At 39.1% G+C, this 14347-nt stretch overlaps 2 protein-coding genes across 5 annotated transcripts in view; both read left to right on the top strand.

The window, feature by feature from the left end:
• Nucleotides 1–1933: 1933 nt before the first annotated feature.
• Nucleotides 1934–14347, top strand: part of LOC136766532 (SWI/SNF-related matrix-associated actin-dependent regulator of chromatin subfamily E member 1-related) — a 31401-nt gene continuing 18987 nt past the window's right edge. For all 4 annotated transcript variants that reach the window (XM_066720054.1, XM_066720055.1, XM_066720052.1 and 1 more), the window contains exons 1-4: nucleotides 1934–2253; nucleotides 2865–2956; nucleotides 3417–3577; nucleotides 4257–4336. In XM_066720054.1, coding sequence (XP_066576151.1) covers nucleotides 1973–2253; nucleotides 2865–2956; nucleotides 3417–3577; nucleotides 4257–4336 — 614 coding nt within the window. In that variant the 5' untranslated portion in view covers nucleotides 1934–1972. The remainder of the gene's footprint in view (nucleotides 2254–2864; nucleotides 2957–3416; nucleotides 3578–4256; nucleotides 4337–14347) is intronic.
• On the top strand, nucleotides 6096–12887 carry LOC136766969 (cilia- and flagella-associated protein 184-like). Its single transcript, XM_066720945.1, has one exon. The coding sequence runs from the start codon at nucleotides 6096–6098 to the stop codon at nucleotides 7461–7463; it is 1368 nt and encodes a 455-aa protein (XP_066577042.1). The 3' UTR covers nucleotides 7464–12887.

Below are 14347 nucleotides of genomic sequence, written 5' to 3'. Positions count from 1 at the left end.
CTCAGCTGAGACATAAAAAGATCACAATCTGGATGTCAACCTATGTGCATAGCTCTTTTTCCTTGTTTGTTTAGATTCAGAATATGTCTCTAAGGCTTACTAAGTCTAGTAATTAGGGAGTACATTTACCAGTTTATGAAACATAGTAGATCTGAACAGATGGCTCCATTACAAATGTCTGTACCTTTAACCAAAGTTGAGAAATAAAATGACATTACAAAATCATTCCTACTAATAATACTTTTTACATTTTCTGGTTCATTGTACTGTTGTTCTGGTGTGTGTGTCCTTTAAACTGTGAAAATGTGGCCTGGATTTTCTGTTAGAAATACAGCAGACTAACAAGAAAGTAATAGGATTACTCCAGCATGAGTAACAAGAATCTAATATGAGCCTACAATTGCAAATTACATTACCATGGAGTCCTGTGCTCAGGTAAATGGATTACATCTGCAGTCTGTGGGTTTCATAATTGGATCTACACTTACTGAAGATTCATTTTTGCACACACTCATTCCAGCAGTCATATGCACGCAGGTGAAATTAATTTGATATTTGACAACCCAAATATGTTGCAGTTCCCATTTGTATGGACCGTTAACAATCGTTTAAATTGAAATCCTTTACTTCTGTCTCAAGGAAAGTCTTTCCCATTACATTAATGACTGTTAAAAATGAGGACAGAGCTTTATTTTTAAGTAATACAAATACAACACGATTCACGCACACATTAATTCACTGCTTCACAATGTTCACTGCGCATTGCCAGCTGCAGCCGAACTACAGTATTGTAAATCAATACCAACCAACCCATATTCATGTCTCAATCAAATATCTCCGTCATCCACATGCTTATGTATTACACCTTCCTTGTAAATATATACTTACTTGAATAATAACACGATGCTATTATCTGTTAAACATGCACTGCAGTTTTTTCTTGTGTTGTTTTTAAGTTCAATTAAAAGCCTTTCCCATTCTCCATTACGCTTTTGACAGCTCAACTCCGCTGTACTTCGCAAACTAAAGCAATGCACAACCTCTGCGCAGACGTCAACACGCAAGGCCCCGCCCATTGACTGTTTTATATTGTGATTGGACGTCGCTGGAGTGACAGAGCAGTGTCTGACGTTGATTGGCTGTTTATCCAGGAAGTTAAATCCGGTAACAAAACAAAACTGAAGCATTTCCAGAGCATGGTAGAAGACCTGACTAATCGATCCTCGCTTAACCATCGGCAATAGCGTTTGCCATTGACGTCATTTTAAGCTATAAGTAACTGAACTGTTATACAATGTTTTATTAATATGCATTATTTATTATTTTAACATTTCAAATTGATAACTATAGTAACTGAACATCTGTCGCACATGTGGAAATACCCTGCTGTGCAAATTATCGATGTCTGTGTACAAATACCATGAATTGTAAGGTTACACCAAACTAATTCACTTTCAGATGTAAAGCAAGAGGCACACTTAATCATTCATCCCAATACATTCTGCAATACACTGAAATCCCATTGTGTGAGACTAATTTGAAGTAGCAGTAATCATGTATCCCTAAAGTGGAGTCCTGCATTATGAACTGAAACCTTGTCTGTATGAATGCAAGGGGCAGTTAACATTTTCTTAAGTTTAATTTGATGCAATATGAAAAACAAATATCTTCATGTCAGTCAAGACAACATGGACATTGTCAAAAATGAAAATGAGTTCAGCACATATTAAGTTACTGATGTATTAAATAAACAGTGCTACAGTATTCTGTTTTCAGGATAACTATGTAGGCTATGGGGAATAATAATAATAATAATAATAATAATAATAATAATAATAATAATAATAATAATAATAATAATAATAATAATAATCTGATTAAGTGTGGTTTGAGTAGATCTTGTATCGACTGGATTTCCTGCCTGCTTGTTGTTGTTCTCGCAGCCGGGCATGGCTGAACTGTGTGGCGCGTTATGAACCTTGACAGTTGCCTGAATCCAGCTTTGACAACGGGTGCAATGACTGTGGTCTCCCCGGCTGGGGTCACCTCAATACCGGGGTACGATCTTACTACCGTCCAGCACCTTCAGTCGGAGGAGACGGGGGCGCTCAGTGAGAATGCAGCCGGGGAGGAAGGAGCGATCGTCGGACTGAGTGGCAGCAGCAACGCCGGGGATGGGAGCCCTGACCCGGCTGCCTTCATAGACGGCGTTCCCGTCACGGTGTCTGTCCAGCACGTTGACGGACAGCAGAGGTACCTGGATCATTCATTCATTCATTCAATAAAACATCGTCTGCATTTCCGATTATATAAGTCAGTGCCTGCTGTTAGTGTTATGTATGCTGTTGTCAACAAACATTTCAAATGGCAGGTGTAAACATCCCCCTGTGTAATGTATTTCCTGGTTGGGCACTTTAAAAATTGACATTAGTACCACAATATAAATCTGACCAAAAGCTTTTATAATCTTACTATTATATTATAATCCAATGTACTATTATAACCACTTACTATATATGGACGTACAGCAATTAGTAACACTTATACAATGTTTATTTTACGGTTGTCCATAATATGCAAGTTATTTTAATATTATCAAATATATGCACACAAATGAATGTATTGCTACAGCTGTAGCCGAGAATAAACCACTTTAGCAACATTAGTATATAAGGAAATATTTCATTTTAGACCAGAAAGTTTGCAAACCTGCCCCCTAGCGATATGGTGACGAGAGAAGTGCGTCACCTTTTTACTTGTGCAGGTTATGCTCGTATTTAGCTATTTAAGAATAGTTTAATATGTTTCTTATGCAGCCTCTCTGTCTCTTAATTATTGCTTGCATTTGTTTTCCTTCTTTTTAGGATATTGTGTGTGACAACAGATGCCAGCGGCAGCACGGTCTCTTATGTTGGGCAGCTAAACACAGATGCAAATCTTGAACTTCAGGCAGAGGGTGAGAGCATTTGAGTAGCTTTTACATATTTCCATTAGGTTTCTTCATAGTAGTGAACTGCTTTCTTCTTAGTCTATTGATCATCTCAAGTATTTGTTATGCTTTGGGTTGGATATCATTGTATATTGTATAACCTATTAAAGAACCTCTTTGCACTATGCATTTTACTGTTAAGCACAATTAATTTTAATCTTAAATGTAATCTCTAAAAAAATATACGTTTCTTCAGACTGTATTGGCTATGGGTCAAATGTATGTCTAAAAGACTAAAGAATGTCCCATTAAAATATAAATTGTAATTTTAGTGCATGTTTAGAATGTGTGCCATCTTTAAAATATTATAAGCAGTGCCTGGAAGGGTAATTGGAAGCTCCACAGAGTAAAAGTAGTCCTACAAATATGATTACAATTTGGTCTCCTCCTGGTTCAATGCTGGAGTATGGTATGTGTTTTTACTTAGTGCCTTCTCAGCCTCTGCTGTCAGACGATGGGTTAACACATTTGCCTCCGGGAGCTCAGCTGGTGCCCATCCACCCTTTAACGTCAGCCCTACAGCCACTGCACAATATCATTCTGGATGGGCAGCAAGAAGAAAAGCAGTGTGACACTAAGGAGACAAAGGTATGTAACAGTATTTCAATTCCAGACAATTAGTGGTCATTTGTATATTTCCTTCCCTAGAGGTCCATTATTCAGTGTGTGATTAATGGCATAGGAATAATTATGTCATAGAGGCCAATTTGAAGTCAGTCTATGTCCTACACCATAGTCATAATCCCCTGTTTTAACACCTTTCGTTTTATTCACTCCCTTTAGAAATTGGTTGTACAATAAAGATGTGTAAGTGTTTTTATATTGGGCTAGATAGGCTACAACCAGTAATATGAAAGGAAAATCATGTCTTGTAAAGGTTTATTACAGAAAGTTACAGCAGATTCATTTTTTTAATTTACTGGATTTGTTTGAATTAAAACTAAACATATCAAAAAGTTGTGTTTATATTTTATCTTAACGTGTTTCAGTTTTAAATGGTTTCCCTTAATGCATTTCATCTGGGGCAAATCAATTGTAACAAATTAATGACAACTGATATACTAGCATATGGGATAGACCAAATCAAATTTAGACTTACGCACAGATTACCAAGTTGTATCCCATCACATTTTGATTTTATAAATAGTATAAAGTGGCTTCTAACAATACAGTAAACCACCATATGGCAGGTAGGTCAATGTTTTGATTTGTTCTAGCCATATGTCTTAGTTGTTTAATGAATATTGTGGTTCATCTGCTTTCACAGAAAAGGAAGGGTGGCTGGCCAAAGGGAAAGAAAAGGAAACCCCCCAAAGAGTTTTCAGCACCACGTGCCCCAACCACAGGGTAAAACATCTACATCTACATCTTACATTTAGATTTTCAGAATGAAATGAGAAACCTGGTGATGTCACAGTGGAGCAGCATGAACCAAACTGGTTAAAGAAGAAAAAAAAACAAAAAACGTCTGCACAACACTTCCTTTTAAAGATTACAAATTGGACAATGCATCATTAGCACAATTAGCAGAAAGGTTCATTTTTGGCAGCTGGCGTTTTCATTGTTGTTTTTTAATGTCTGGTAATGTTTTGATTGTCTGCGTATTGCAAAGTGAAATTACCAAAACAATGCAATACAAGTTTAGACGAAATGATAAAACATTGAGGATATACAACGGCGGCCCTTCATTGGGGGCCAATGGGTCCACTTATAAATCAAAAAAACAACATGCTTTTACATTGCAAACTTTATAAACCGAATATTATTGTCGGCTTCGTGGATAATAATGCACAGTTCACCACGGCACTAATAACAGGAAGTAAACAGACCAGAAACGACACGTGTATGGCAAGCCATGAAGGTCATACCGTAGTGAACGCGGACGCGCAATCGTGGGCTGAGCTGGTGGGGCCGGCAGGGAACCATACAGAAACACAGCGAGCTTCAGCCCCTCGCCTCAGCCCGTGTGTCCACCAAAGCGTTTTTTCCTGAGGCCAGCGTGTTTTTTCACTTGTTTGCAATGGGAGCGCCGCGTAAACTACAGCAGTCTGCAAAACTACAGATGCTCATTTTTAACAGCTTCTGTCCTGAGTGAAACGCACGCAAATGAAATTGCTTTAGCTCTGTGGGCCACAACGGTGTCCTTGCGATGCACACAATCACACCCATCCAGGGAAACGCAAGCGCAGCATCAACATTTAAACACAGAAATATTGAGTGTTTGATAGGAATTCCTAATTTCATAATTGCAGTATAACTCTAAGCTGGTATTTAGCTTACATTCAAAAGATATTCAAATTATCAATCACAAAAAAAGAGTTAACTATTTTCGCAATACTTACTAACATTAATTTAATTGCATGGTTGCAGTAAAGATACAAAGAGGTATATTAAATCAGACAGAAATGCACAGCTGTTTGATCACACAAATATATTATTTAACAATCAATTACCAATATAGAGTCTCATACAAAAACCGGTACATTAAAAAGAGGCAAATCATATCCTAATGACATACCTTTAATACATGCATCCTGTTAATGTCATAGAAAGCACTCAAAATCCACATTCATACCAAAAGGGGTTAATGTTTTCGATAAATCAATCCAAAACATTTCAATGCATAGGTAACGAAGAGAGGAAACGGGATTGAGCATCAATTAAGTGAACAGCTACAGGGTAGGTTGTGTTTTGACATCAAATTAATAGTACTACGATGTTCAGAAATTCTGGATTGAAGAGGGCGTGGTTTTACGAATGTATGCACAAGGACAAGATATAATATAGATTACACCAGTCATTTAACTTGATATGATTTTTTTATAGCGATGATTTTACCAACAATTGGATGTTTATACTACTGTGTTTAAAATGTACTATTACACGAGCACAGCAGCCGCATTTGTAATTCTGTCAATCTGGCCCTCACATGAGACAAAATCGGAGAGGGGAGCGCATGCGTACTGGAGAGAGGCCGCTCCAGCTGCTGCGGCTCATTAATATTCATGAGTGCGGCCCACGCTGCTGCCATTGGCTGAGGGCTGCGTTTCTATAGCAACCCAGATCAACAACAATGGTTTCTAGGGCAACCGTAACAAATATCTACATGCCTCATATCCAGGAGACATTCAGAAGTATATTTCTGTCAGACAACTCACTATGTGAGTTACTTATTGATGTTCGTGACAAAGCTATTGACAGTTCGACATCAAAATTAAAAAATGGTTTAATAGGTTGTTATAACAGACAAGACAGCTATTTTTTCACTACAATAGAAGAATCAGAGGAGGATAAGCTTGAGACTGTTGAAGAGGGGACAGAACCCATCACCGAATCAGATAACACAGATGAGTTGCCCAAAATGGAAACCCCAGAACAGACCACAGCAGAGGAGGAAACGGATTACAGTGACTTTACTCAAGACTTTACTGTGACAGACCCAGTACCTGGGCCAAGAGAGAACCATGTAGAGGAAGCACAGACTATGATGGTGGAAGCCAAGGAGGAAGGTCCGTGTGTAAACTATGAAGAATACATGGAACGATACAGAGAACTTCAGAAAGAAAAGCAGAAGATCATCCAGCAGGATTACCTAATTCATAAGCTAGAGCAGTACCTCCACAGAAAGACAGGTGAGGAGGTCCGCCACGAGAGGGAGAAGCCATTCTCAGATCAAGAGCAGCGCTACATCAAGTATATGGCTAAAACTCCAAAACTGGTGCTGCAGCACAAATCAGAATCGAAAAGCTTCCAGCATCAGCTTGAGAAGCTGAGAGCCCAGTCCCAGAAGAAGGTGGCCCAGGTAGACCGCAAATGGAAGGGCTTCATGGATTTCCAGAATGAAGCAGCAGTGTCTTGCCTAAGCCGACAGCTGAGAAAACAGGCTGCTATGAGGCAGGTGGAGCAGGACCAGGCAAACGAGAATTATTTGGAGAAGGAGCTGATGCATTTGCACCCGGAGTTCATCAAATTGATTAAAAAGACCAGGAAAATTGAGGAGAAGCTGGTTAGGGGGCTGGACCCCGAGGACATCAACCGGCTAGAGATAGAGAACCAGCCATACTATGAGAAGATTGAGGAACGCAACGAGGAGCTGCTAAAGGTCCACAGAAAGATCTCCAGCACAGTGCAGGTCATTACCCCTACTAAAGAGAAGCTCCAGTTCGTTCAGGTAGAGAACCAGGCCAAGAAGGCCCAGCTTACTGAGGTGGAGGCTCCTGTAGCATTCAAGCAGGACATCCTCACAAGGACCAAGCAGGCCAGCAACAACCTGCACATTGATAACCTAAAGCTGGAGCAGCAGTGTGGCCTCCGGGGCAATGAGACCTTGCTCCGGGACTTTGAGGAAATGGTAGATGTTTCTGAGGCCCTCAGTCAGAGGCTAGAGATGCTGAAACGGCGTCATGCTGAAGATGTGCAGGTGTCAAGAAGAAACTTGAGCAGGCTAAACCTTCAGGCCGTCATGCTAACCTGATAGTGAGATGCTCGGGCATCACGAAGAAACTGCAACAGACTAATTCCACATCAGTTACATGCTTAATCTAACATAACCAATGTGTAAGGGTCAAGAATTCTGAAACTAGATGTAGTTACACCACATTTCATAGCAAAAGCAACAATGAATAGGTTGTGCACATTCTCCATTAAATGTTCAATGTAATGGTAATCATATAATTAATGGGGGATCCTGCCGAACTTTGTAAATGGTAATTAATCACTTCTGAAAATTGTGAATAGCATATTGGGATTCTTGAATGCACAACTCATTTAAAACATTCTATACTAAAATATATTGTAATGTAGTGCTGGGTGTAGCACTACTTGTCCAGCACTACACCTCCCAGAAGGCCTGGGAGGATGAATCATGATAAAGCATGACCTGCAGCAGGTCACCCCTGATTGACTGACTTCCTGCATAACAGTATTTACCAGCAGATGTCATTATGGAGAGCATGTATCCAGCACTTTGATGCAGTGAACCTTTTTTTTTTTTTTTTTTAGCTACAATAGCTTCAAAGGTTCAATGCTTCAAATAGCTTTGTTCCCCCATCATTAGTAAACAATAGAAAACCAAAACCAAACCCTAGCTCCTGGTTGAGCCTAACTAAACAGTGAAAACAGGTGCTTCTCTAACATATAACACAAAACAGCAATCAATCCAAATCGTAATCCAAAAGAGTCCTCAAAGTCAAAGTTTCTGGGTTGTTCTCTCACAATCCTGTTCATTTCTCTCCTCTGGCCTCCACTTCACCACGCTCCACGGTAAATGGCCGACTGAGCCTCCAGGGAGTGCGACTCACAGAACTATTGCTGGTATAGTGGTTAAAAAACACTGCTGCGAACCTGGCATTGTGGGTTTGATTCCACATAACACCCCCATTGTATATTTAAGTTAGCTGATTTAATATATTCAGCATTAATCATACAATTTTGTATAGAGATGTATATGTACATTACATTACCCCAGGTCATTCAATTAAGCATTTGTCATTCCTGTCCTATATACTGTAGCCTATATGTAAATGCAATTTTCCATGTTATGTGGTTAAATATATTACACATGATATTAGTGCAAAGGATTTCAGATCTAGTGATACAATCTAGTTTTAGTTTCACAGACTGGAATGACAGAAATGCTTTATTGAATGATTTCCCCCAAGTACTAGATCTGTGTGTTGCAATACGTCTACTATACATTTAATATACACCGATCAGCCATAACATTATGACCACCTGCCTAATATTGTGTAGGTCCCTTTTGCTGCCAAAACAGCCCTGACCCGTCGAGGCATGGACTCCACTAGACCTCTGAAGGTGTGCTGTGGTATCTGGCACCAAGACGTTAGCAGCAGATCCTTTAAGTCCTGTAAGTTGCGAGGTGGAGCCTCATGGATCGGACTTGTTTGTCCAGCACATCCCACAGATGCTCGATTGGATTGAGATCTGGGTAATTTGGAGGCCAAGTCAACACCTTGAACTCGTGATTCATCAGACCAGGCCACCTTCTTCCATTGCTCCGTGGTCCAGTTCTGATGCTCACGTGCCCATTGTAGGCGCTTTCTTCAGTGGAGAGGGGTCAGCATGGGCACCCTGACTGGTCTGCGGCTACGCAGCCCCATACGCAACAAACTGCGCTGCACTGTGTGTTCTGACACCTTTCTATCAGAACCAGCATTCACTTTTGCAGCAATTTGAGCTACAGTAGCTCGTCTGTTGGATCGGACTGCACGGGCCAGCCTTCGCTCCCCACGTGCATCAGTGAGCCTTGGCCGCCCATGACCCTGTCGCCGGTTCACCGCTTTTCCTTCCTTGGACACTTTTGATAGGTACTGACCACTGCAGACCGGGAACACCCCACAAGAGCTGCAGTTTTGGAGATGCTCTGACCCAGTCGTCTAGCCATCACAATTTGGCCCTTGTCAAAGTCGCTCAGATCCTTACGCTTGCCCATTTTTCCTGCTTCTAACACATCAACTTTGAGGACAGAATGTTCACTTGCTGCCTAATATATCCCACCCACTGACAGGTGCCATCATAACGAGATTATCAGTGTTATTCACTTCACCTGTCAGTGGTCATAATGTTATGGCTGATCGGTGTAAACATACCTTCACTGAATAACACGGGGCATTTGCACAGAACGAGTACTTCAGGTGACAAAACGTAGAAAGCATGACTGCATTATGTATGAATACAGGATCAAATAGAGCCTTTAAACATGGGTTTTCCATTATTAACCTGAAGTGCAGCGTTCAACTGTATCATCACATAGGTATAATGGTGCATTTAAATGACCAACTCACTGCTACACCAAAGATCCTCTATTAAAACAAGATAGTCAACTCCGCCTATTTAACACTGGAACTTCCGTCAGGAGTAAGAGTTCCTGTGGCTCTTTTCTCCCTATCCATATAATGGAAAACCTGCCTCATTTCATATTCAAAGCTCAGTGCACCTGGATTGTATTATAGACACACCTTCTTAACACGAGTTATTTCAACCAGCAGTATCTTCACCTGGCCTGACAAGAACGCTTTATGGCCAAAGTGCTGTCTCTAGTAGCATGCACATGAATATTCATGAGTACATCAAGCCCGAGGCCTGGTTTGGTTGCGATAGATGGGTGACAGTTTGGCGGCAACTCAAAACATAAGAGAGCGTGTGGGTTATTATTATTTACTATTGCCATGTATATTGTAGAACCGTGTGGGAAATAAGTGGAGAAGTCGTGGAGATAAAGCAAATAGAACTTTAATCGAGCTGCTCGGAAGCCCCACGTCGTGAATAATTCCTTCAGTGAGACTTAATGTTTACACACATGAGTACAGCTTTATAGGAAAATGATGTAACATCTTATGGCCGTTCATCCAATCAGAAGATACAGGTCCGGGTCCGTTTACGATCTGTCCTCCCGTGAAGAGGTGATGGATACAAAAAGCAGATGTCTGTCTTTGATGTGCACTAGGAAGATGCGATCCCATGGTCGTCATTTACCTAGTGTCAATCGCTCATTAACAGAAACAATTTCTGCCTATCTGGAGAAACGATTAAGTCATAAACAAATTCACAGCAGACATCTGTAGGCTATTTCAGCACTGTGTAATATTTCATTACTGACAGGAGTTTCTAACAAATCGACCTTGTTGACGCTTTACTTGTCCTGCTAAATCTAATCTGCTCAGTCTGTATACAAACTACTTCTAATGGTAGTATTAATATAAAACATTATATAATTATCACAAAACACTTTCTTCAACTTCCTATACAGAGTCTTCATATATAAAAACAAAACAGTAATACAAAAAATACCGAACACTTCCAAGAGATTAGTATTTTATTTGCAGTAAAATGTACAGAATATCCAGCAGAGACGGAAAATAGATTATTATTTGTATTGGTTGTGTTGCCACACTTAAAATACCGAACACCGTGGCATTCGATTTGCGACATATACTATCTTTTCTTCTTTGAATCACCACCAATCTGTGACTTGTCTTCGATAATAAACCCCGCTTCCTAAATCGGGGATCTCTGCCTCAGCATTTGTGTGCTCATGAATATGCATGAGCCAGCTCCTAGAGACATAAAGCGTTTTTGTCATGTCATGTGAAAACACTGCTGGTTGAAATAATGCGTATATGTTAAGAAGGAGTCTCTAATACAATTAAGGTGCATCATGTTAAAAAATGCTTTTTTTTTAATGCTTTGAATATGAAATGAGGCAGGTTTTACATTATATAGATTTAAAAAAAGCGCCCCTGGAACTCTGTTACATCCACAATGCATTGTGGCTCAGACAGAAGAAAAGGGGAAGTTGACTATCTTGTTTTAAATAGAAGATCTTTGGCTACACCCAAAACTGCATTACAATATGTAACACAATATTCAATTGATTTCTTACAATAATAAAATACTTTCCAGCCATGAATGAATATACAACACTTGATTCACATGGAAAAATAATAAAAAAATAAATAAAATAAAAAAGGGAAATTAAAAAGAAAGGAAATTCCATTTGAAAGTATGTTATCCAAGCTAAAGATCCACAGTGATTTTCATTGGGTTAAACTCTTTACCTATGGAGGATAATTTCTGCCAAAATCAAATCAACAAATAAACATTGAAATATTGAAAGTATAAACAAATGAATAAATAATAAATGAGCATAGTATTCATTACATTAAACCAGTGGCCTACAGTATAGGATTCTGTCAATCTTGTAATTAGGACCATAAAGTGCACATGTGATTGTTCAAACAATATTACATAGCCTAGGGAAGAATTTGGAATATCCACATCCAGTGATTGACTGATTGAACATCTAGAACTCCTGACCAAAAACGCTTAACTGGTGGACAATTCCACAATAGGTGAATGAGAGAATCATGTTCCCCACAACTATGCCAGCACAGGCCCGAGTGATCCCCTCCCATCATAGAGTCTCAAAGATGTTATATTAGCTCTATGTAAGATTTTCAAGTGGATAATTCTAATCCTCACACACTTGGATATTAAACATTATTTTTTCCATTGGGCCACAGATTCTGAAAAAGACTGGTCTAAATTTTGTTCTAATCTACATTGTATAGAGATATTAGATTGTATTAGAGATATTACTAAATCAGGGTTGGAAGCAAGACTGACACCAGATGCAAATATTTTGTTAGTAAGAGATTTGAGCTGATAATACATTAGAAAGGAGGAGTCACCCAGGTCATGTTTTAAGCTGATTAAAAGGCAAAATATTGTTCCCCTTACCAATCTGGCCAAGAGACAAGATGTTATAGTTCTTCAACTCATAATTATAGAGGATGTTCACCCCAGCAGTGAGCAGGGGCTTGTGCCAGAAAGGAAGGAAGGGAAAGACCATGTATTCTAAGCCTTTTATGGAACATTTTAACCACACTGCAGGAGAACATTATTCGGGGAGGTTGGGGGCTTGGGGGTGTACCATAGTGTTGTTAAAGCAATATTTGATATTCTGCTATAATGGCATTCTCGATACACTCCCAGCTACCCTTTGGTTATACCTGCCAATAACCCCAGGATAGGGGAAAATGAGCATTGTAAGATGTAAGAAATAAATCAGGAACACCAAGTCTCCCCTTATATTTAGGCGTTGAAATTCTTTTATATCCAATCCTGGGTTTCAAGTAATTCCAGAGAAATTGAGAATTTAATAATAAATAAATAATACATGTACATTGCTTACTTTGCATTGATTGTAAACACGTGTGTCTGACTCGGCCGGTCAGGTTGCTGTGTTGAATACATCTCTGACTACTACTACTGTGTTTTTCTTAATCTTAGCATTTTTGTGTATAAATTCTGTAGTTTGGTTTCAAAAGGGGATTCTGACATTTAGGTTGACCAGCTGAAATAAACTAGAAACGTCTTAACCTGTAACTTCACCCCATCGCATTTATTATTATTATTATTATTATTATTATTATTATTATTATTTTATTTATTTTTTTATTTCTTGGCAGACACCCTTATCCAGGGTGACTTACAACATAAGTGCAAACAAAGTGCAAAAATACAGTGAAGTACAAGGCATAAATCATTACAAATTCAATTTAGCTAAAACAGCAATTCAAAATAATACATTTTACAAATTCCAAGTTTCAAAGTACAGTAAGTGACTTCCTACATCCTGGACGGTGAAAGCTAAGTGCTGTCAAGATGTAGGGTCACAGTCAAGGGCTACGGGAAAGGGAGCAAGGAGGAACACAATCAAGAACGCGAGAAGCATAATAAAAACTGTGAAGTGCTATCTAGCAGGGATAGAGGACTAATATTACAAGTACTGTCAGAAAAGATGCGTCTTGAATAAGCGCCGGAATGAGGTCAAGCATTTACATTCTCATGATAAACTTCTGCCTACCCTCTTCCAAATCACTGTCATACAGAACAATATGCCCAATTAACAGTTTACAATACTAAAAAATTGCTTGATTAAGTTTTAATCGGTCTCAGAAGCAGTAAAATGTTCAAAACAACATCCCTTATTTGACTTCCTTAAAAGCGCTCTCATTTACTTAGCCCTTACAGCTACAGCCCCAGCCAGCTCCACCAGCAATGCAGATGAAGAACTATTAGAAGGGAGTGGGGCCCCAGAGCAATCAAGTATGGGATCTGCAGCTAGATCTCAACAAATTGGCAGGGGATGATCTGCAAAAAATGAGAAAGAATAGGGCCTGCACTGCCTGTGCAGTGTTAGAGGCATACATATTTACAAAAGTTTACAACAAATTTCATTATGTAAGAGACCTGACACAATAACATATCTGCCTTCATCATCTCTCAGTAATTCAGTTAATCTAAATGCTACCTGCTACCCACCAATATGCAAACACCCTTGCTACATCGCTCACTAGAGGAAAAAAAAAACTTGACCAACCCATCTTTGCCTAAGTTTTTTTTATTCATCATCTCATAAATGAGTCTCCTGTAGCATGGCCACGTCACAATCAGATGCAATAGGATCTTACATCTTTTAACTGGATTGTTAATAACGTTGACATTCCAAGAGATTATTTTAATAGACATCAGGGAAGTCATTATCATTGTAGTAAATGTTAAAACCAGAAAATTATAAACAGAATCAGAATTGTCAAAACAGTACTATTTAAAATAAGGCTACTTTGAAGAAAGAAGAGACCCAGGTAGGCATCAGAAGTAAGACACACAGACCAATCATACTGAATATCAGACGATATTGGAGCACTGCAGAACGGAGTAAGAAAATAATCAAAACACACAGCAGAAAAAAAACTAAAAAACAGGGTGGTTGATTTAAAAAAAAAAAAAAAGGTTTTCATTACAGAGATCAAACTAATGGAAACAATTTTCAGA

The sequence above is a fragment of the Amia ocellicauda genome, chromosome 13 (genome assembly GCF_036373705.1).
Source record: "Amia ocellicauda isolate fAmiCal2 chromosome 13, fAmiCal2.hap1, whole genome shotgun sequence".
Classification (NCBI taxonomy): Eukaryota; Metazoa; Chordata; class Actinopteri; order Amiiformes; family Amiidae; genus Amia; species Amia ocellicauda.
The sequence above is the reverse complement of the archived record's forward strand: the minus strand, read 5'-3'. Positions and strand labels throughout refer to the sequence as shown.

Excerpts from the sequence above, each read along its gene's own strand:
- LOC136766969 (XM_066720945.1), top strand. The coding sequence starts at position 6,096 with ATGCCTCATATCCAGGAGACATTCAGAAGTATATTTCTGTCAGACAAC.